Here is a 23,882-nt window from a genome sequence, read left to right as displayed (position 1 = left end):
ATGATTCTAATTTTATGTTTTTTCAGTTAAGGGCATATTTGCGCTTTCATTAAGTACTAAGATTACAATTGGTGCACTGAGCTACTTATAAATTTACACATATAGGGGAGTTTTTGCTAAATTTTATAAGGGTAAATTACACCTACATCCTAGATATGCTAAAATAACTTTAAAATCTTTATGGTATCAGTACAATCACCCCCTGAAACAACGTTAAAAACTGTAACGATATAATGCATTAAAAACGTGATTCAGATAGATTTCTAACGTGCTATTAGTTTTAGGAAATGGTGAACACAACATCGAACTATGGAGTGACATGACTTCCCCAACATTTCTTAAATCACCCATAGCCAGGGGCGGAACCACCTTGTGACTTGGGGGGGGCTTCCACCCCTGCAGGAACTTTTTTTTTGTTTTACCATTTTCTTAATGCTTTTTTATTTTATATTATCAATTTTCTACTAATTTTATGCAATAGTCCACCAAAAACAATTTTTTAGTCCCCCTTACTAGTAGGCTCTAGGTCCGGCCCCTGCCTCTAGGTCAATGTTGTCTCCACCACTTACTGAAACTAATAGTCCGTTAGAACTCTATCGTAATAACGTATCCAATGCATGATCCCGTTAGAGTTTCTAACAATAATTTGGGGGTTATTGCAATTATCAATACCACATGAACCTTAAAGGTATTTCAGCATACCTCAGGGGTGTAGGTGTAATTTACCTCCTTTTATAATAAACGGGCCCTTTTTAGCAATTATAGACAACACAAAGATAGTTCTGCAATTTAGTCTCTACTTAAATAGTTAAAACCCCTCATTTACGTTTCTCCCTCTCTCCATTTCCCTCGACAGAACAGAACCCTCCCTCAACTCCTACGGCCAACGCCGCCCTCGCCTCCGCCACCCCCGCCTCCGCCACCCCGTCCCCACTGCAAACGGCCACCCCTAATCGCGCCTCCTTTTTAATTTCAGGTACCTTTTTCTTTTTTCCTCAAAATATGTCGCCATTTTTTTTTCTTAATTTTTGTATCTGTGTGTATTCTGCGCACGCACTCACGCACGCAAAAATGGCAGTTTTGTCAATTTTTACTTGGACATCGTATCATATCATTTTATTGAAAAATAAAGTTGAACCGGAAGATAAATGTTATTAATAGTTTGGGTTTGGTGAATGAATGAAATTAATGTAGACAAAATCTTTCTGTGAAGTGTGTACTTTGGAATTTGAGGCTGAAATCAACTGAATATATTTTAAGATGATTTTAGGAGTGTAATCAGTGATTTTTTGGAGAAACTTGGGAAGAAATGTTCCTTTGTCTGATGATTAATATTATGATTACGAGAGTGGAAATAAGAATAAAATCTTTAAGGAAGCTGGCGTAGCGTTTCATACCACGCAATTACCAAGATTCGTTGTTTAGAGGACCAAGGAATATGAGGCACAGTTGTCTTGTAAAAGTTAGCTCCTCGGTTTTCTTCTTTTTATTTATTATTTGTTATTTTTTATGATAAAGTTAAATGTTGGTTTGAACTTTCAGACCTCGATGAAACATTATATTATCCAATGTTGGAGTCGTAGTGTTTCTTAGGACAGTGTAATTGCATCAATAGATGAAAGTATTGTGGTGACTGCAATATCTCACTGTATCTCTTTTGTTCTAGTGGTTTCATATCTCCTTTAGTTTCATATCTCATAAATATAATGTATTAATGTTTTTTTTGCATTTATAGCTTGAGGCTTGAAAGTTTGTTCTGCATTATACTGCCGAGCAATGGACATCGACTCAAAAACACCAGAAAGTGCTACATCAGTGACTGAAGGGGTTACTGAAGTAAATACTTGTCTTATGTCTTCTACTTCTTTTGGATTATTCTCTTACATTATTTTCTTAGAATCAACGACTAGTGAGTGATAAAATCGTTTGTTTGTTTTTAAGAACAAAGATGCTGACTCTATATCCAAAACAATGGAGCAACTAGATATTGGAGAACCATCCTCTTGCTTCAAGAGGAAGCCGGTTATCGTAATAGTTGTGGGGATGGCAGGTACTGTTTTGTTTTGTGCTGCAGTAAAACACAGTGCATTTGTGCAGTTTATATACTGAATGAAAAATTCAAAATCGATTGTGAACAGGAAGTGGAAAGACTACATTTCTTCACCGGCTAGTTTCTCACACTATGAGTTCAAAAATACGGGGTTATGTTATGAATCTTGACCCTGCTGTCATGACTCTTCCGTACGGTGCAAACATTGACATCAGAGACACTGTTCGGTACAAGGAGGTCATGAAGGAGTACAATCTTGGACCAAATGGAGGAATTTTGACTTCACTTAACTTGTTCGCTACAAAGTTTGACGAGGTAAAACACTTCATTGGGGCTATTTAATTTTGACAGTATAAAGTTTGCTCTATATCTGATTTGAAAATGCTGATGTTGTTAGATATTATTGCATAGGCTGATAAGCTAGATATATGCGCTTTACCTTGTCATTTAAAAGCATCATTGATCGAGCAGATAGTATCTTTCTTCTGCGCTGCTTCTCTATATTGTTAGTAGAAATCATTTGGTTATATCTACTAAAGATTAAAGAAACACGAACCTTATCGGGTAGGCTTTCATTTTGTGTAAATCTGAGCAATACAATTGAAATCTGTTTTACTCAATACTATCTACCGTGTTGGGGCGTATCTTTTTAATTTATGCTGTATTTATGCCCTTCTTGACAAAATTTATAAATATAAGTAATTTTTGCTGAAAAGAAAGTAACTATTAGCTAAGTGAATCACTTATTAAGAATCTTGGAATTCCAGCAAAATTTCAACCAGGGCTCATATGAGACCATAGTGAAGGAACTCATCCATACTAACATTTGTGTTACCTTATTGACTCCTTAGTTGGTGTTCGGAGGTTAAAGTTTCCCTATCTTGTGATTTTTTTTACAAGTCATAATTCACTTAGTTTCAAATGTGAAAAAACGAGCATTAGATTTGCCGAGCCTGATTAAGAGTCCTGGAGTTGGAGCAAAGCTTGAACCAGCTCAGCTGTTAACTAATCACGACTTATGTAGTTTCCTTATCATTACTAGAAATATTCATTTACTTCTTAACAGTATCACGTTGTTAAAAAGGAAAAAGATGGGCTGTTGCATTAATGGATATTAAATTTATTAGGTGATAGGTTTGGTCGAGAGACGAGCAGATGAGCTTGACTATGTTCTGGTAGACACACCTGGCCAAATCGAGATATTCACTTGGTCTGCATCTGGAGCTATTATTACTGAAGCTTTTGCGTCAACATTTCCCACAGTAATTGCTTATGTCGTCGATACACCGCGTTCGTCAAGCCCTGCTACCTTCATGAGCAATATGTTGTATGCTTGTAGCATCCTCTACAAGACACGTTTGCCTCTGGTATTGGTCTTCAACAAGACAGATGTGGCGCAACATGATTTCGCGTTAGAGGTATGATTAATTTTTCTTTTCCTGTTTTTCTTGGTATTTGTGTTTGTTGTGGAACCTGTTATTTGCATTTCTTTTTTCTTTTTTCTTTTTTGTACTTCTCCCACGGCCTCCTTTTGGCCCTATGTTTCCATTTCCGTGAGATTCTTAAAATTACTTGCCAGACTCCTCCACTTTACAGCTTACATTATTCTGTTCGTCTTTTCTTTTTTCGATTCTGTAAACATGGTAACCGTGATATTCTATTTCTTGCAGTGGATGAAAGATTTTGAGGTATTTCATGCAGCACTAGATTCCGATCATTCTTACACGTCAACACTGACCCGTAGCCTATCCCTGGCACTGGAGGAATTCTACGAAAATCTAAAAACAGTGGGAGTATCTGCAGTTACTGGTGCTGGAATGGATGCCTTCTTTAAAACAGTCGAAGCCAGTGCAGAGGAATATATGGAAACTTACAAGTGCTTAACTTCTTTCAACCAAAATTTATGCAGATATTATCATATGAAGTAATAATTTTGCAGTAAAATGAACTTTCGTTAATCACCCCTTCCTCTCTCTCTCTCTCTCTAAAACAGGACTGATCTTGACAAGAGACGGGCTGAGAAGCACAGGTTGGAGGAAGAAAGGAGAAAGGAGAACATGGATAAGCTGTTGAAAGATATGGAGAAGTCGCGTGGGGAAACTGTGGTATTGAGCACTGGTTTGAAGGATAAAAAAGATGATAAGAGCAAAATGGAATGTGACGAAAATGAAGAGGATGAAGAAGAAGAAGATGACTATGAAATCTTCAGTGAAAATGGTGACGATGATGATGTCATTGATGAAGATGAAGATGAGGAGATAGCAAGTTTTAGATTTTGATATCTGTTATCTGAATTAACGGAACCTTTTATTTTGGGAGATATGAAAATACAAAACAGTAGAGTGGTTTTTGATTGGTTTTATGTACATGTAAGCTGACTTGGTTTATCCCTCTTTCTGAATATTGATTTTGGCTCTTTTTCAGTGAATGGCTGCGTGGCGTGTAAGCCTTCTTTTTTTAATTCTTTGCTCGTCTAATTTGATTGCGAAAATCTGATGTCTACGATTTTAATGTTTGGCAACCTTGCCATGCTGAGTTTTAGATGGATAATGTTAGATCAGGTGAGTTAGTATCCACCCAGAAAACATCATTATTTCCAGATTTGCTTCTCAGTAGCATGCATCAACTATGTAATATGTAAATTTGCATGGCCTCACGAATAAATAAACAAAAACCAAGGTTGTAAAAAACGGAAATTGGGTCGGAGGCGGTTAGACACCACCTCACGATTAATAAACAAACCTGGTTAAAAATTTAATATAATATATTTCTAGATATTTAAACATGATTATATCTCCATCATTTATATATACTAAGAAATCATTTATATATACTAAGAAGATAATAGAAATTTAATAAAAATGAGATAATAATGCAATAAAAACCCTTATAAAATACAACTCAAACTCAAATCTTTTGAATTTAAATTTAAATTTATTCTTGAACATTTCTAGCATATATAATTAGGTTCTTTAACCTAACAATTAACATAAACAAAATAAAGCATAAACTCAACTTTTATTAAAAGCCCAACTTTTATTTTGAATTAAAAAGTAAAAAATAAAAAATAAAAAATAAAAACCAATTTTGGGACCGCCTCCACCTCGGGGACCGATTAATCGGCCACTCGGCCGATTTTTAGAACACTGACGAAAACGCAAGTCTCGTAGAGATTCTGCAATGCTTGCCGAATAGAATCTTCATCTTGGTTGGAATATTTTCGGCATATCAGTCGCTGCTGAGAAAACATTAAACTCTAACGTTAAAGTTGCCAATATGAAAAATTAAGACTTGGAAAATTTATATTTGTACAGCACAGAATTTGAGTCCATCACATTTTCTTGGTGAGCTATAGATACTCGAAACCCGAATACATGTGTACCACTACTCCGACTTTCAGTTACTTCGTTAAACTTCTCCAAATTAAAACGCACCATTCGATAAATCTCTTCTTATACTAACATTTTAGGACACTAAGATGTAGATGCAAAATGACTAGCAGATAAATAAAGCAGCACTCGAATAACTGCAATAAGATTAGCTAGTGAAACCACTGTAGCATCAGTTTTGAGGAAGATTGGTTACCTCTACAGATCGGTACTTGAAGAACGAATTTTAGCTTCAATATCGTAAGTGGATCGCCACTTGCGCATTTTCTTTTCAAACGATAGGCTGCAATCATCCACCTCTACTCGATTTACAAACTCCAATTGATTCTGAATCTTTTTCAATTTGTAGCAATGCCTAAAAATGACGTGGTCCAGATACGGGAAGAGTTCACCGTCGAATTCCCAACGCTCTATATCCAAGTCTTCCAGCAGCAGATACTGAAGACTCGGAAACTGTACTTCATTGGTTTTCCACACAGGGCCCCAGAAGGCATACCATCTCAGTGTGAGCACTGTAAGATTCGGTAATGACGCAATCACTCCCATATTCTCCCACGGTAATCCACATCCACTCAGACATAGTTTTCTAATGTCCTGAGGAAAATTTGGAATGCAACGAACAATCTGAGACTTGAGATTGGGATTTACAACGACACATTTGAACGACTCAAATGCCTCATAGAGAGAGGCAAAATGATTGAAAAAACTGAAGTTTTCATTTGAGTCGTGTGCGGACTCAATTTGAACGGCTATTCTCTTTAGGTTGGGGATTCTTGAAAGCACTTCCATGGTACAACTATGAACACTCACACCTGAAACTGTTAGAAGCATCTCAAGGATAAGATGAGAATCATCCGGAGGAGGAGCTGGCATGTCAAAGCCCATGCAACTAAGTTGCTTCAATTTTTTCATTTTCCATATCTCTATAGGCAGATAAATCGGACAATTATTCGACAATTTGATGTTATGATGCCGACAAACAATCAAGATTTCAAGGTTCCAGAGTCTGGATATGGAGTTGGGGAGCTTTCCATCACACGTGATGGCAAGGTAACTTAAGTGAACTAAAACAAGTATTTGAAGTGGGAACTCGTAGAAGCGGATTGCAAGTGCATCTATTATCTTGAGCAATCTAAAATTAAAGGGAAACACTATTGGATATTTTTGTTTTGGACCGAAACAAAGAAGAGATCGTGCATTTGGAACTGATTCCATCCACTCGTGCACTTGTGGGAAAGCAAGAACAATGTTATTGTGGACGCACAGACGCTTGTGGCCTTTGATGTTCTCTGGAGTACAATCGGTGAACTTTTTGAGGATATGGAAACAAAATTCACTCTTAGATTCGGTAACACATAGACTCCGAAAGGTGAAATGCAGTCTACAGTTCTTAGATATCTCATCATCTAATGAGGTCTGCTTTTCTCTCAAAACAACACTTTGGCAAATAAGTAGATCCAAGTACTTTCCGGCAGTTCCTTCAGCGTCTAAAATACCCAGAATTTGTTCTGGATCGAGCAATCCCTCACAAACCCATAATTTGATGAGCTTGGATTGAAAAATCTCATAATATTTTGGGAACACACCCATATAGAGAAAGCATAGCTTTAGATACTGAGGCAACATCATATAACTAAAATAAAGTGCCTTTGAGAGGGGTGTATCATCATCTCTTGTGATGACGAGTGGATCTTCGTTTTCTGATAATGCCTTCCTTTCTTGGAAAGATTTTCCACGAAGGTTCTCTCCAACCTGTATAATTGGAGCAGGGAGTCCGTCACAGTTTCTTGCGATTTTCTTCCCGATTAACTCCAGTTCTCGACTGCACTTTTCTTCACTATTACCAAATGCCGTCTGATGAAGTAGCTTCCAACTTTTGCTCTCATTGAGCAATGGTAATAGGAAAACGTTGGGTCGCTTCAAGTATCGTTGGATCTGAGATACGATATGATGACGCGACTTTCTTTTTGGTTATTTGGAAAACAATCATTTCTTATAGTATTGAACACTTTCTCATTAGTCCATACATCGTCTAACACAATTAGATACTTTTTACTGGATAAAGCCTTCCGCAATTGTTGAGTCAAGTAATCCTTGTTTTTGTGATCAACTAGTTTATCAGAGGGGACGACGACTCCAAGTTGATCGAGAACAAGCAGCACAATTTCTTCTGATTGACTATATTGTGGGCCGATGTGCACAAATAAACGAATTTCGAACTTCTCGATAACAAGTGGATCAATGTAAACTTGTTTAGCAAGCGTAGTCTTACCAATGCCAGTCATGCCCGCCAGTGTTGTGGCTGACATAAATGGTGTGGGATCGAAAATCCATTCTTTAAGTTGTTTAATTTGGTCATCCAATCCCACCACAAGGTTTTTTTGTTGGTTCCAAGTATTATATTCAGAAGAAGAAGAATACCTGCAGATCTGTTGTTGTTGTTGTTGTTGTTGTTGTTGTTGTTGTTGTTGTTCTTTGTCATTGATGTTCTTGGGCAGAGTTGCTGAGAGAAACGAATCAACTTCTTCGTTGACATTTTGCAGTTGTTGGGAGAAAGAAAAATTGAGACTAATCTCATCTGCAGAGATGCTTCTTTTAGATTCAGAGAGAAATAAGTCCGATACAAGGGAGTCGATCAGATCCTCGAGTTTCTGTGCGGCATCTTTGACTCGTTTCTCCGAAGCCGGGTCAACTATCTTGTTGTTAGGAAGGGATTTGATTGTTTTGAGGAATGAAATCAAGTGAGGAAGCTCATTATAGATAAGCATTGTTTCCGAGAGTGAAAGAACGTCTTTGGTTTCGTCATTGCTCAGCAGTTGCTCGATTGTGTGCTTAAGGGAAACTACGGCCGCATAAGCCATTTTTTTTCTTCTTCTTCTTCCTCCTCTCCCTGTTATAGCCCAAGAACACATGTAATATTATATAACACTATAACAGTCAGCCAGCTTGCATTATATCATATAATAATAATCCTTTGCATGTGATACATAAGCTCTTCCATGTGATTGTGATTAAATGGCTTGTGACCTATTAATTAGCTTTTTTCTTTTTGTTGAGGAAAACCTATTAATTAGCTTTAATACGTGTAATTATTTTGAGATTTTCTTATAACTAATACTGATGAAGAGTATATATTGGGATTTCTAAGTTTAATTCTCCTTTACAACTTTGTTTCTTTTCTTTGCACCGAGAGTGGTTCTTCACTTCAGAAAGTTATATATACTCACTTTCTATATTTTTTGGTAAATTTCACTTCCCCTTGTACTTTGGATTGGTATCAGTTCACCCCTTCTACTCTCGATTGCATCGATTTGCTGCTAGTTGTCAGACATTTACTTCTAGTACTTGAAAAATTGTTTCAATGTGGTCCTCACTGCTAGTTGTCAGACATTTGACCTTAACAACGTTTGATCTAAAATCTGAAATTACAAAACCATCAGGTCTCTCAATTTAAATAAGGGAAAAATACAGTTTGCACCCCTGAACTATGGAGTTTGTCACAAACACCTCCTTGAACTAGGAAACGTAACAAAATGACCCCTCCATTTACAATATGTTAGTTGATGATGACTTGACATGTTAACTTTCTCAATTATAATTATTTTTTATATTGTTTGTCATTTTTACCCCTCAAAATATATATATATATATATATATATATATATATATATATATATATATATATATATATATATATATATATATATATATATATATATATTACTAATTGGTCAATCATATTTTAATTTTTAAACTATCAGAATATCAAAAAAAACAGTATTATTCAAATATAATTAAATCTGCAAATCATTAAAAAGATAAAAGTAAAAAAAAAGAGGAAATATCTGCAAATGCTCCTCTCTCTCTCTCTCGACATACTCTCTAGAACAGAGTCTGCAAACTCTATCTTCTCATCAGAATCATCATGAAACTCTCCTCAATCAAGTAAATGCTTACATGAATTAAGGAATAAGAACAACACATCATCTCTTCTGCCCTACAATTTAGATATGCAATTTTCTCGAAGAAAGGTTCCATAAAAAAGTCCCCAAATTTCAGTTTCTTGCAAGGATTCTCAAGCATCCCCTCAATCCCAATTAGGTAGTAATCTCAGAATATTTCACCAAAAAAATACAAGTTATAGTGAAGATATATCAGACAACCCAACAAAAAAACTAATGAGATCATGTTGCCATGAAAAAATCGAACATTTTATGGCGCCATTTTGTTATATCCTTGTTGCAGTCCACAACAATTTGGTCTCTCTCTCTCTCTCTCTCTCTCTCTCTCTCTCTCTCTCTCTCTCTCTCTCTCTCTCTCTCTCTCTCTCTCTCTCCCGCTTAGGCCAGACGCAAACCATTGCTCCGATTCGTGCAGGCTTCTATTGCTTCCCGACTCGGCTCATTTAGTTGGAAATTTGAGATTTCGATTTGAGGAAGACGACGCAGCGGGGGACTTTGAGATGTAGTAACGGAGGCGAAAGTGGTGAGATTAAAGAAGAGCTTGATATTGGGACCATCAAAGAAGAGATTCACATAGAAACGGGTGCGGTGGTGGCCAGGATTGAGGCTGTCGGCGAGATGCTTGTCGTGGCAGTGGGTCTTTCTGCTCAATATTTGATTTTGGAAGAAGGTGTGCTTACTATGGTTGTACTCATATTTTAAGGACAAAACGGTAAATGCACACATATACTAACCGTGTTAATTTTTTGATGGTTGACTGAAAACAGTAGGGGCCATTTTGTTATGTTTCGTAGTTCAAGGGGGTGTTTGTGACACCCCCAATAGTTCAGGGGTGCAAACTGTACTTTCCCCTATAAATAATTATTAAAAAACAATAAAAAATTAAAAAAAAATAATATAAAATTCAAGAAAACGAGAAAACATAGTTCACGATGCCCAGCCACAATTTTTTCTTAATTTTTTTAATAATTATTTAAACTGGGAGGGGTATTTTTTTTTATTTTTTTTTCGTAATTTCCAAACTTAGATCAAACGGGGTTAAGGTCAAATGTCTGAAAACTAACGGCAAGGGTCACATTGAAACATTTTTTTCAAGTACAGGGGGCAAACCGATGTAATTGAGAGTAGAAAGTGGTAAATTGATACCGAACGAAAGTACAAGGGGGAAAGTGGAATTTACCCAGTATTTTTATACGATTACGTCTAGGCCGTGGCTATATGCAATACTAATTTCAATCATACAAGACCATATTAAAGAAAGATTCCAAAATATTCTATTTTATTAAGATGAAATTACAAATATACCCATAAATTAAATTGGCTTTTGTTTGTTCATGCAAGACCAAATACATGATTGTGCATGTTCGGAATTCATGTGAATTGACTAACATAGAAGATCCCACGAGATTGTAGTTGAGGGTAATGCTGAATGCATTAAGTAAAGGGTTAAATACAAAAACACCCATGTACTATGGACTTTGTATCATTTACCCCCTGTACTACACATAAATACAAAAACCCCATGCTATTATATTTTTTCCAAAATATGACGAAAATATCCCAGCTAAACCTATAAATATAAGGGTTTGTTTGAGCCATTTTCCACTATATTTTTAACATTTTCGGCCAATTTTATTTGGGAAATTTTTATTTTTTTATTTTTTCCTTTAAAACATTTAATTACTTATATTCTTTTTTTAAATTTTCTGAATAAAAACCTTTTATTTTCGTCATTTTGAATTTATTCATTTTTTTCTTAAATGTCTTCCGGTGGTTCAAATTATCAACAATAATAGGATTGTAAAGATGTTTGTAATCTTAGGATGTTTGAACTACCGGAAGACATTTAAGAAAAAAAATGAAGAAACTCAAAATGACAAAAATAAATGGTTTTAGTTAGAAAATAAAAAAATATGTAAGCAATTAGATGTTTTGGAGAAAAAAGTATAAATACCAAAATTTTCAACGTAAATTTGACTGAAAATTGTAAAATATATAGTGGAAAATGGCTCAAAATACACACACACACATATATATATGTGTGTGTGTGTAACAACACGAGTTTAACAAATAGATCCATCAGATCATAAGTTGGAATGACTACGCTTATTTACCAAGTTTTTTATTAAAGTCACTTTTAAAAAGAACATTTTAAAGCTATCGACTTGCGAATATTATCTGAGTTCGCTCCCTTGTAGGCATTAGGGGGTTAACTTGAGGGGTACCTTGTAGGTACTCGGTATTCAAAAAATACCCAGGTGCCCTATTGTACTATTTTCCCTTTGTGCGAGGTTTATTTTGCCCAAGGGGTTTGTTACTCGCCAAGGTTTTAACGAGGCAACATATGTTGATTGAAAAGATTGTGCGTTATACTATTTTTTCTAACCGTTGTTTTTTGCCCACTAGGTTTTATTATTTGGGAGGTTTTAACGAGGCAACACGAAAAATACAATAATATTTCGATAGGAATCCCCAAGGGGAAGTGTTGTAAATAATAAGGAAAAGTTGATTTTTCCATCCTAACACGTGAGAGGTTGTAACCTCCATGTTCCACTAGAGATTCTCAACTTCACACTACCCCATTATCTACACACCTTGTAGTGGTTGTAACCCCTATAATTTTCTCAATATAGATTTGTTCTTTACATCCTATGTTTCTCTCTTTCTCTTGTTGTTTACATTGTACTATACTGCATTATTCTACAATCACCGAACCAAAAAGCTAGATAAATAGGTCACTTTACAAAACAAAATATTCGCGAAAAGGAAACCTAAAAAATTAGCAAAAAAAATAAAACGTTTTTATAGTAGCAGGCTGCGACAGCCAAAACATTCCCGTAAACCAAATTAGGAAGAGTCGATTTCATTGAATCCGGATTTCCTTTGTTCGCAGTCGATGGAAAGAGTCGAAAGCCATGCCGAATTTTAGATGGATAATGTTCGATCAGTGAGTTAGTATCCACCCAAAAAACATCATTATTCCCAGACTTGCTTCTCAGTAGCATGCATCAACTATGTAAAATTGCGTGTTACACAAGAATGGCCTCGCGAATAAATCAGGGAATCTAAATACAAGTTCCAATCACCCAAAAAAAAAAAGGAAGATATAAAATATCATAACCGGATTTATGAAAGCTTTAAAGCCCTCCATTAACACAAGTCTCCTTGAGATTCTGCAATGCTTGCCGAATAGAATCTTCGTCTTGGTTGGAATACTTTAGGCATATCAGCCGCTGAGCAACACGGTAAGCCATTTGAATATGATGATGCTGCTGCGAATTTATTCTTATTTTCTTCACTTCCTATACACACACATAATAAATCGCATGTAAACAAAAAGCAATCAAAACCTCTCTTCAACGTTTTCATGGATCAAGCTTTACCAAATTCAAAAACAAAAAAGCAAAATTCACCGTGCAGCTAAGTTCAAAATAGAATCTCTCTGGTAGATAGATAATGTTCAAAGAAATACGATTGATTACTCGCGCTAGAAAGTGATATAAAAATGATTGTTTTGACTGAATTTGTGGATGACAAGCTTTGTTTACCGCCGCCATTGCATCAATCATTTAGCCTATCAACTGCTCGATGATTTCAGTATTCCATGAAAGAAAGACTGAAGTATTCAATTCTAAAACAGGCTTATGTTTTATGCAAGAAAGTCCACATAAATATCGAGTGAATAAAAAATCTACTGGTTAAAAATACCTCTTCAGTAATCTTCGATGTGATGCTTTTTGCAGACTCTATCACTGAATTTGGCAATCCAGCTACACCCGCGAGCATGAGGCCATAGTGTGCTACATGCCGAGGGCCATCTTTCAGTAGAAACTGGTAAAAATAATTGAAGTGAGAAGAATATAAGATGCGGTCTATCAAACAAGAACAGTTCATCTAGTCAATTGTTTTACCTTGAAATCCATGCGTTTGTTCTTAATATCAACGTCAAAGTGAACAATTTTCACATTTGGATAAATTGTGGCCAACTGGGATAGGTTTTCCATGTGAGTAGCAAATATAGTATACCTAAAATAAAAAAAAATAGAAAAAATATTAGTTCATGTAATGCTTTAGTTTCTCTTTTTTGGAAGTGACTGTCCATCCATAACAGATGTTGCTTTAGTTCATGTAATTACGCTCTTAAAGCCAGAAGATGCTCGCAGCAGCTCCATGAAATTGCAAACCCGTCAGACGAAGATGTTGCTCTCCCCAATTCATCTACAACAATCAGACTTCTATACAAACAAAATAAATCTATGAGAGACATCGTTGATGAAGCCACCACACAGCAAGGATTGCATAAAGATTTTTAATATACCTATGAGAAGCATTTTGCAGGATAAAAGCTGTTTCTTTCATCTCCGTCATAAACTGCATTATGAAAGATGTACAGAAAAACGATACTCATCTAATGATCTTTATACATAAACATTCCTGATTCAAATTGAATAGACTGTGTGCATATGAGATGTAAGATGACATGATTAGTCGCACTTCACTTGGCAACTCAATGTTGCATTTTACTCAGTTCAACTTTAGGCTGGGACATAAATGAAAATCTCTTCTATAATATCAAAACCAACATTGCTAATGAACTTAATAGTTTACAGACGACTTTTGCTTCATAATCCAGACCTGGCCCAAAAATTCATTTATGCAACTTATGTATGTGACCAATCCTTCAACATTAACTCTTCTAATTGCTACTATCAAGAATACAAAACTTGTTTTTAATTTTATTTCAAGATCTCAATACACTTAAGGGAACCGTAGGCACTTACTTCTCTTTTGAAATTTACTACCAATAAAAACATAGACTAAAGACTGGAAGAGTAAATATCAATTTATTGGAAGAGGACCAATAATTGTATCACGATCCTATAGTTGAAATCCCGAACACATCTTTTGATGGAAACTATTTCATGACAGTTTTCAGCATCGCTCATTAAATAACAGCTTTTCATCACTCAATCCTGCTTAATTCCAACTTTTGGGAACAATTCTCTCTGTTACAACTTAGGCCCTATCGAATGAGCTTTACAGGGGTTCGTGTCAGTTGGAATAGGAAAGGTGAATACTTTTACTAAATAAATACCAAATAGTGAAGACAAAATAAATACAATAAAACTACAAGGTCAAAAAATTTACCGTGCTAGAATTTGATTCAACGCTGTCCATAGTTCCCATCCTGGTAAATATGCGATCAACTACTCTTAAAGTTGCAAAGCGAGCAGGCACATAACAACCAATTTGAGCAAGGATGACTACAAGACAAACTTGTTGAAGATAAGTACTCTTTCCACTCCTGCAGGTAAACAATGTATAGTTACAGTTGTTCAGAAGAATTATATATTCTATTTTTGCTTAGTAGACAAAAAAATCATCCCATAGGTAAGAATAGTATTAGGTTTACTTACATGTTTGGGCCTGTGACAACTATCATATTTGATGCTTCAGAAAGAAAAATGTTGTTGGCCTGGAAAAAGAAAATTTACTAGTCCTTCTCAATTGAATTCAATTTGTGTCCATTTCAATTTAGAAATTTCATAAGATTGTGAGGCCAAAAGAGGATGGCATGATCATTATTGTCAGAATACAAACTTACAATAAACTCGTTGTGTACGCTTTCAAGGATGGGGTGCCTTCCCGAATCAATTGCCAATGGACCATCATCTACAAGAAATATTCTGAAGTTATTTTTATCATTAAGTAATCAAATTATAACATCAAACTAGGTGATCTGCACTTACATGTAAATTGAGGTCTAGTATATTTGTCAACTGGCTTCGTGGATATTGTATGAGCAAATGAATTGACTATCATATCCAGAAGGCACAAGATTTCTGCTAGAAGAGTGAGCATAGATACATCCTCCCGTATGGTATCAATTAGACCTGAATGTTAACAGTCGGACCATAGGTTTCAACTCGATTAATTTTTCCCAGCCACATAGTGGGAACAACTTGAATTTTTATTCGATAACTGAAGAACCAATCAAAAACATGGTGGAAGAAAATAGACACTAACAGAACATATGGCACAAGACTGCACGCCAAACATTAGATATCAAGTGTTCAATTAGTTGAAAAGGCACACAACCTTGTCGCAGATATATATGACCAATTACATGTAGTTTGCCAGAACAGATTTTCATAAAATTCAAATGAAAATGTCTTTTGTGATATATATAAGGTCCACTGTTCAAGATAAAATGCAGAAAAAGCTGATGAACTTGTCATACTATCAGACAAACTCGTGAATTATAATTGTACGCAGTCAAGTTAGTAGTTACACAATAGTTTGTAAACATACGTGCACCTAAATATGAGATTTAGCCAATTGAATTTAAACAGACCTTCCAGGCAAATTTCTGTCCTGGTATAACACTCTTTAGCTGCAGATTTGTTCCTTACGTTCAACTGCAATTGGAAGAAAGAGTGAAGGCAATTAAACATGGACCTGGATCAAGAATATAAAAAGTAAAAAATGAAGAGTCGGGGACGACGGTGAGAAACTTCGGATTCTAATATTCAAATGGAAGAAGATATACCTAAAGACCTTGTGGTTGACGAATTAACTCAAATCTAATTTCATAAAAGTATTGTATTTTGATTTATCGTTTTGATCACAGTTAAATCCAGCCTATCCTTTCATTTATTTCTTTTGAGGGATCAACAGAACATAAAAGACATATCTCACTGGACCCAAAAGCATACCAAACCATCAAAGTGGGTAAGTGACTCAATTACGGTTTCCACCCCGATTGCACTAAGATAAGAACTTTGACAATGTAAATAAATTTTTAATTATGAATGTAGAAGATAATAATTGATTAATGTATTGACAAGCAAAGTGACAAGTCTACTCACAGAGGCCAGCTCCAGAGAAGAACAATGTATGTTGTTTCCATGTTTTACGACCTGATAATGTCCAAAAGAGGATGTTGGAATCGTCCTAGGAGTTTTTTGAAAGAAAATAGGTCGAATTTTTTTAACCTGGATGAACTTGCTGGGAAGTTTTCCCTGTATGTCCTTCTGAGGTATGCTAAAGTAAAATCCCTGCCTGTTGTTGTATGGGATTTTCAGATTTGGTACCTTAAAATCCTTGCGGTATTTGCTTGCCAAGTTGTATATTGCTGCAAACACATCTGATTAGAATGCTAGAAATAGAATACTGGATGACAATTTTTTCACTTCGTCCTGCAGAAGAAACCTTCACTGGTGTCACAGAAAGATCTCCGTGCAATATCCAGATGTCCATCAATTCCTGCCTTGACAGCAAAACACTGCTCGGTGCGGGCGACAAAAGGAACGCGTGCATGAAGAACATCTTCATCAATCACCTCTCCGATCCTAAAAGATCCATGTCCCACCGTCACTTTTTCATACTTCACATTTACACAAAGGTGGTAGACTTACTTACAGGCTGCTAAATTTCTGGACGATAAGACCACAGCAAGTCATTAAAGCCAGACTTAATGTTTGTTTTTTTATGGTAGGGTGTACAGATAGTAAATGTGTAATATGAGAAACCGAAATTACGATAAGATTTTCAAATTTTATTTAAGGGTGTAGATTAACATTATAGTATATAAGAATCACAATCCTACATGTTCCTCAATCAGACAGGAAGAATGATTGATGTTAAGCATGAAGATGAAGATGAACATAAACAACCAATTTACCTTTTCCTCATGAGATCAAATTTCTCATTCTCGCATATGGACGTGTAAATATTTCTGAGTAAAAAACAGTTGGCGTCCTTAAGCACCTACAGTGAGTAGTGATTAGAAACTCATAAAGATGAAATTATACAGCGTAACATATAGAAAGGTCTGTGTACTTTGGACAGTAATGGTAATGCATCAAGAGCCGTCTTGAGAAGAATAATGCTTGATATCAAGATTTGGCTCTTTCTGGAATTGTCAATGGCCAAGACTCCATTAGTAACTTTCTTTTGTTTAAAACAGAAGTGACAAAGGACCTTATCTGGATGCGGTATATGATATCATCAGTTTTGTACCATAAAACAATGCATAGCAGCAAGAAATAAAAGATAATTTATCCGTTATCTTTTTGCAATACTTACCCGTTTCTTTTGGAAACTTACGAAGGGCCTGGGACAAGCCAAAAAACAGCTGTTCGTTGCTTGTCAATTCATCCTGAAATTAAATTCAACCATGTCGCACTGTTGCTAATATAGTTTAATTACAGCAATTCACACTGTTATTTTCTAGGACATGTAATATTGCGTGACTGATAATTTTTTAAACACGTCTTCTTTGGCAAGCTCAAGCTTTCAGATTTGGTGATTCAATACAATATCTAGAATAAGGATGTAGTATAGAGTCCTATCGAGCAACACCAATGAACAAGAAGTTTAATATTTTTCTATGTAGGAGCTTAACCTATAAATGAGGTTGCAGTTAACAAATTTCAAATTTGAGTATTTGGAGTAATCGCTATTGTTCTTTACAAGTAGCTTATGCCCTTTCTCGGTGTACAGGAATGATGAATAAGGAATAAAATAATGGATAATTATTTTTCATTCACCTTGCTGCTGTGACGAAATTAATTGGAATAAGAAGCGTAGCTATATAGGGGACGCTTCCCAGATCCATTTACTGCAACATATGCTAGTTATTAAATTGCAAGAAATGTGGAGATGTAGTTAACGTCTTAACGAGCTAATATTTGAGATGTTGGCAATGGCACGGCGGTCATGCAAACCCGACCAGCCAATTTTGAGCATTATAACTAGCAGTAAGCAGATTCATAATACTAATGTTCAAAGGAATAGTGAATTCTACTACCAAGACATGTTTTGTTGAAGTCAGATCACAGATGTTATAACAGAAGATACATTAATAACAAAGCTAAATTCCCAAATCTAGATACACATCTGCTTGAATTCGTGTTGATGTAGCAAAGCATTCATTATATTTATATCGCACAAATGAAGAAAACCAAGATACATGTCCTAAGTTTCTGATATCATGTCCTAAGCTTCTGATAGAGTCATATTAAAACTTACCAGGCAATCCAGTCGTGCATTAATAGTCTCAATGTCTTTAAGAGGTTGCAAAAGATTGGCTCGCAGAAGTCTTGTCCTGCAGAGATACAGACATACAGGATTGCTGAGTAGTAGAAACATGCCATTATATTCTGCAGAGCCATCAATTTCAAAAATCTGCACAGATCAATATCTCCATCACATAAGAGATTGACTTTTCAAAATCAGGTATGGCATGATTTTGCTTCGATCACTGACTCACAACACGACGACATATCTATGTATAAATTTCAAAATCAGGTATTGCACAGATGAATATAAGTTGAGGACCAAAGCTAGAAAATAACAAAGATAAATTTACATCTGTCCATCTTAGAACAAAACATGAATCTATAGGGGTTCTTTTACAATCAGTCGTCAGTTGGAGGGAAAAGCTGCTACTCGTGAAAGCATTATGGTGCAACATATTAATATGTGGCAATTAAGCACTGAGCAATGACATCAATAATGATTTATGAATGGTAGTTGGAATACCCTCCAACCGTCCGCGTTGTCTTGAGCATGTGAAACAGACTTCTCTTCTTGTTGTTAGTGCCCAAAAGACTAGAGTGCATCGGCTCAATGATTTCCAAGTTCTGGACACTGTAATCAGAGTATATTACATTCATCATAGTACATTAATATCTTTCGCATTATAAAGCTATTGGCAAGACGGATTCTGACAACTGAAAAGGGTTGGAAAATAACTTTTAAAGTTAAAAGTTGTAGGGCATTCTTCTCGAGAAGAAGGATACCTGGTAGCGTCTATATTCATGTGGTCAAATGATCCATTAAAAGTAACCTGAAAGAGGTAAAATTTCACAACAGATATAAATTGGTGACAAAATAATAGAACTTGACTGAGTCGGAAATGTAGTAAAAGATCAAACAGAGCTAACCATGTTAGAGAAAACCAATACTCTGTCAACAATGAAATATTCCTATTTCCCCAATTGAACCCTCTACATTGATGTTCAACTTCCTAAAATGGTTAGTCGTTGTTTGAAAGTCCACTACATAAAATCAGTTCTCCTAAATGACTTAATCATCGGTGAAGATAAACAAAATTTCTGCCTTTTCAACTCCCACATGTAGTCCATGCCAAATCGTAAGGACTTTCAAACTTGGAAAAAAGAGAACAGTTCGCAAGAAGATAAGCATTATTATCTGCATTAACATAATCATACTATTGTATATCTATCCAATTCCAATACTCCTAACACTTTCCTAAAGGTCATCTATTATACGAGAGAGAAAAATAGTTCTCTCATTATTATAAACTGCAGAAATATAATGAACCTGGTGCAGCCTAATGGATGAAAATGTCCATAGCTAAATAAAAATGGTGGAAAACCAAGCCCAATCTAGTGAATCATTCATTTTATTGCAGGAAATACTCGATAACTGATTCTGTCATTCATTTGTTCACAATTGAATCTGTATATAAATGAGAAAATTCAAGTGATATACAGAATTAACATTTGAAGTATGGTTGAATTCCAATTAGGACAGCATCGATCCCATCAATACTCTCAGGATCATCAAGCAGCAATTTGGTTATTATATCAACCGCACTTGTCATTAGATAAACCCTAACATGCAAATGAATAACGGTGGCAAGTGGTTCTTTAAGAGAGTGTAAGCTAATGTTAGGCAATTTTCTCAAGCAACAATGATGTTGTTTCCACATTATTGCTCTCATCCGACTTGGCTTTCAAAAATCATAATTGGAATGTTAAGAATCAGGGGTTTGGTTAAAAAATCGATAAGTTCCAACATAAACATGTCAGTTTGAATCTTAAAGAATCCCATAAATATAACGTTTCTTGATGTTTTTTACACTAAAAAGAAACAAACATATATTTTAATCTCAATTTTCAGCAATTATTTCATTTCCAATACTTCCATAATGTCCAGAGGATGCTGGGGAGTACACAAGAAGAAAATTACTTACACATAAGGAGTGGTTAGTGATGATCACCCCTTTCTCTGATTCTATCCTGTGCATAATGCAGTACAAAATTTATTTGAGAGAACTGCCTAATGAAATTTTTTAAGCAAAATACAGGTTTAAACTTATAGCGTTGAACTTGAAATTGGCCACAAGAAAAAAGTGGGTGCCCAAAGCAATTTAGAACCAGGAATAGCACATCTAGAGGTAAATCAAAGAGGGAAAAAATGTAGGAGAAAATTACAGAACAATGAATAGCAATTGATGAGATAAAAGTAATGCAGCAGTCTCAAGAACCTAGCTCCAACAATGGTTTGGAAACATTTAACGATTCCACGGACCCTGACTGAAAGGCTTATGAAGTGTTTGTTCTAGGAAACATAACATATGAAATGAGCTGCATAAAGCATTTGGCTTACTTTAATGTTGTACCCATTTCAATTTTTCCGTTTAGTCTTTATGCCTTCATAAGAAAACTTATTAGACGGGGATGTTGAAAGTTTAAAATGAAACATAAAATGTCCATTTAGATCGCAGGGACTCGATCTGAAAAATGATAGGTTTGCTGTGTCGAAAAAGCAGGTGATAACTCATAGTCTAGAGTGTATGCCCTATTTCCATGATTTTAAAATTATCATTTCTAAGATCAGGCAAATAAACACTCTCTCTGTAATTTAAAGAAAGCTAGAATGAATAAATACCACTTGATGGTCGCGGCTGCTGCAGCCAAGCAAAGATAATATTGCTTGTAATAATTATCCAAACCAAGCGCAGATGGCTCCTTCGCTGCCAAGTTTTTTACTAACACAGCCCCCTTTTAAGAAGAATCCAACAATTGGTATTATACATCAACTCCAAACATAATAAGTAAGAGAATAAATTTGCTATGTGGCTACCCTGGTGTCATCAAAGCAACCGCGAGCCATTATAACCTGCAGATGCAAGAACACAAGTTATTTTTACTTTATGAGGCGCCATGAATCATAAAATCCGAACTTACACAGAGATTACCTTTGTAGTTGTAGAGAAAAACCTGTCAACCAACTCAGAGACTCCAACCATGCCGTCAGGAGCCAACTTAGTAGGTGAAACTATAATAACCATTGGATCATAAAAATTCAGTAATGTCTTTGTGTTCTGGTACGAGCTGCTAGTCTCAATATACTGAGAAAGGTGGAATGAAGCTGATCTCAAGTCGAACGCAGCAACTCCAACCTGCAAGTTAGGTAGTATGATAGTTTACCAACCGCAATAAGTGGTAGATAACTTACTGACAAAATTTAACATCACTAGAAAACATTTTCATTCCTCGGTTATCAATTAACTTCATAAAATAGTGTGGAAGTACTTAAAGTCTCTAGATTGAACGGTCTTTCCTGAAGATGTTAACATATATCAAGGAACTTTAGCTAGGATAACTTCAATACAACTAACAAATTCCGGTGCAATTGACGGAGTCGACTCTCGAATGTAAGAACAGACAACACATTGTGTATCCACTCTAGAGTCATCAATTTCAAGTCTCCGTTTCCAACTTCTCCAACTTAGTTAATATAACATACATATCCATGTAAAACTCATAGGGATTTTATGTTTGCCACTTCTAGACGGAAATTTGAAGTTTCTCCACGAATAATATGCAATTCCAACGTTTTAACAAATTCCGGCCCAATAATTCACATACGAACCTCAGAAATAACATATGCATTAAATGAAATCAGTTTTTCATGAACTGCCCAATAATCATAGAGATACAGTCTTACGCTCAATAAACAGTTAATTCAAAAATATTACTAAGGAATTTCCCATTGCCCAGGAAAATCAATTCCATTTGTGTTTTTTTGCCCAATACTAGGAGTTCCTTCACGTATGATCTATGTAACTGAACATTGAACAGCAGATCAATTACAATCAGTTCAAATACGCAATTGCACGAATCATACACATGTAGAGATAAGCACAATTAGAAGCTCAGTTAAAAAAAAAAATCCAATAATTTCATATAATCACATATAATCTAACCTAGCACCCACGCAATACAGAAGTTCCTCCATATATAATCAACGTAATTGTGTGTGTGTGTGTGTGTGTCGATGTGCGTGTTTAGAGAGAGAGAGAGAGAGAGAGAGAGAGAGAGAGAGAGAGAGAGAGAGAGAGAGAGAGAGAGGGAGAGAGAGAGGGGAGACCTCTTTTGCGCGGTTCTCGATAAGACCGACGATGAAGCTGGATTTTTCGCCTGTATCGTCTTCCATTTGAATTCTCGCTCTGACTTGATTTGATTATCAAATGCTTGCGCGCCACCATATTTATACTACTACCGCGCTACAGTAGAAATGCGGGCGGGGTGTGTATGAAATTACTACGAGATAATGAGATGGTCTACGAACTCGAACTCGAGCTCATCGAGCCAATTTTTTTTGGCTCGACCTCGGCTCATTAAATTTTTTTTATTAAAATCATTTAATTTGTGATTAAAAATTATTTATAGGAAAATAAAAAAAATATAAAATAAATAATGAACTCTAGTTATATTTTTTTTTAAATTTTCTATTATTATTATAATATTTTATATTATTATGAATTATTTAAGTAATATAGATTTGTTTCTATTTAAATACTAGAAATATTTATTAGTATAGACTATTTACTATTTAGTTAATAATAATAATAAGAATAAGAATAATATATATATATATATATATATATATATATATATATATATATATATATATATATATATATATATATATATATATATATATATATATATATATATTATAAAAAAAAAAAAAAAAAAAAAAAAAAAAAAAAAAAGAACAAGGCAGCTCGCAAGCTGTCGAACAATTAGATTTGGACTCGAGCTCGAGCTCGTCCGAAGCTCGAGCTCGTGAGCTCGAGTTCCAGCCTTTGTCGAGCCGGCTCGTCGACTTCGCGAGCCGGCTCCGCTCGTTTACCACCCCTACACTTGTGGAATACCAAACTAAATTTCTCAATGTAAATACTATAATACCCTTACTTGTTAAAAAAATAGAAAATTCCAAATGTGCAATACCAAAAACTCAAAAAAAAAAAAAACCCTATCACAAAACTGCAAGACCAACTTTCATCTTCTCCAACAAAACCTTTCTCTTTCCTCATCTATAAACCCACAAAACCTAAATATTCAAAATTATCAAAACTCAAAAAATCTTACAAAAATGGCAAGTATGGAGTTAGAAGACATCAGAATAGCATTTCTATGTTTTTTAGCTAACATGTCGTTTTTCCAAAAAAACAAATCCCGCGCAGACGCAGTCGACACGTACATGTCGATTAGGCAAAAATCGACATTGAGATGTCGATTTTTAAGTACAAAATCGACACCTTAGTGTCGAAATTTAACTGTTAGCAAAGTAGTCCAAATATACTAAATTTCGATATTAAGGTGTTGAATTTATGGACATATATTCGACACCTTAATGTCGAAATTTAGTTGTTTC

At 35.3% G+C, this 23,882-nt stretch overlaps 3 protein-coding genes across 3 annotated transcripts; 1 reads left to right on the top strand and 2 right to left on the bottom strand.

Annotated features, from left to right (window-relative positions):
- Nucleotides 1-761: 761 nt before the first annotated feature.
- On the top strand, nucleotides 762-4,478 carry QQT2 (P-loop containing nucleoside triphosphate hydrolases superfamily protein). The gene is made up of 7 exons (XM_012971902.2): nucleotides 762-976; nucleotides 1,736-1,836; nucleotides 1,942-2,050; nucleotides 2,139-2,365; nucleotides 3,178-3,468; nucleotides 3,721-3,926; nucleotides 4,044-4,478. Exons 2-7 carry the CDS (start codon nucleotides 1,777-1,779, stop codon nucleotides 4,327-4,329), a joined length of 1,179 nt encoding a protein of 392 aa, XP_012827356.1. The 5' UTR covers nucleotides 762-976; nucleotides 1,736-1,776; the 3' UTR covers nucleotides 4,330-4,478.
- A 467-nt stretch (nucleotides 4,479-4,945) lies between these two features.
- On the bottom strand, nucleotides 4,946-8,331 carry LOC105948619 (putative late blight resistance protein homolog R1A-10). Its single transcript, XM_088819295.1, has 2 exons — nucleotides 5,636-8,331; nucleotides 4,946-5,285 (listed from the first exon to the last, which is right to left on the bottom strand). Exon 1 carries the CDS (start codon nucleotides 7,066-7,068, stop codon nucleotides 5,638-5,640), a length of 1,431 nt encoding a protein of 476 aa, XP_088675421.1. The 5' UTR covers nucleotides 7,069-8,331; the 3' UTR covers nucleotides 4,946-5,285; nucleotides 5,636-5,637.
- A 3,765-nt stretch (nucleotides 8,332-12,096) lies between these two features.
- Nucleotides 12,097-22,768, bottom strand: MSH4 (MUTS-like protein 4). The gene is made up of 24 exons (XM_012971898.2): nucleotides 22,590-22,768; nucleotides 21,415-21,618; nucleotides 21,300-21,335; nucleotides 21,105-21,217; nucleotides 20,407-20,452; nucleotides 19,208-19,254; nucleotides 18,948-19,055; nucleotides 18,435-18,510; nucleotides 17,490-17,562; nucleotides 17,244-17,389; nucleotides 17,086-17,171; nucleotides 16,614-16,753; nucleotides 16,397-16,536; nucleotides 16,271-16,321; nucleotides 15,757-15,820; nucleotides 15,152-15,295; nucleotides 15,007-15,074; nucleotides 14,819-14,877; nucleotides 14,550-14,706; nucleotides 13,720-13,772; nucleotides 13,538-13,636; nucleotides 13,313-13,427; nucleotides 13,110-13,232; nucleotides 12,097-12,703 (listed from the first exon to the last, which is right to left on the bottom strand). Exons 1-24 carry the CDS (start codon nucleotides 22,653-22,655, stop codon nucleotides 12,539-12,541), a joined length of 2,379 nt encoding a protein of 792 aa, XP_012827352.1. The 5' UTR covers nucleotides 22,656-22,768; the 3' UTR covers nucleotides 12,097-12,538.
- Nucleotides 22,769-23,882: the final 1,114 nt, after the last annotated feature.

This window comes from Erythranthe guttata, chromosome 1 (genome assembly GCF_056151865.1).
Source record: "Erythranthe guttata isolate IM_541 chromosome 1, IM_541, whole genome shotgun sequence".
NCBI classification, from domain to species: Eukaryota; Viridiplantae; Streptophyta; class Magnoliopsida; order Lamiales; family Phrymaceae; genus Erythranthe; species Erythranthe guttata.
Note: the sequence above shows the minus strand (reverse complement) of the source record. Positions and strands in the feature narration are given on the sequence as shown.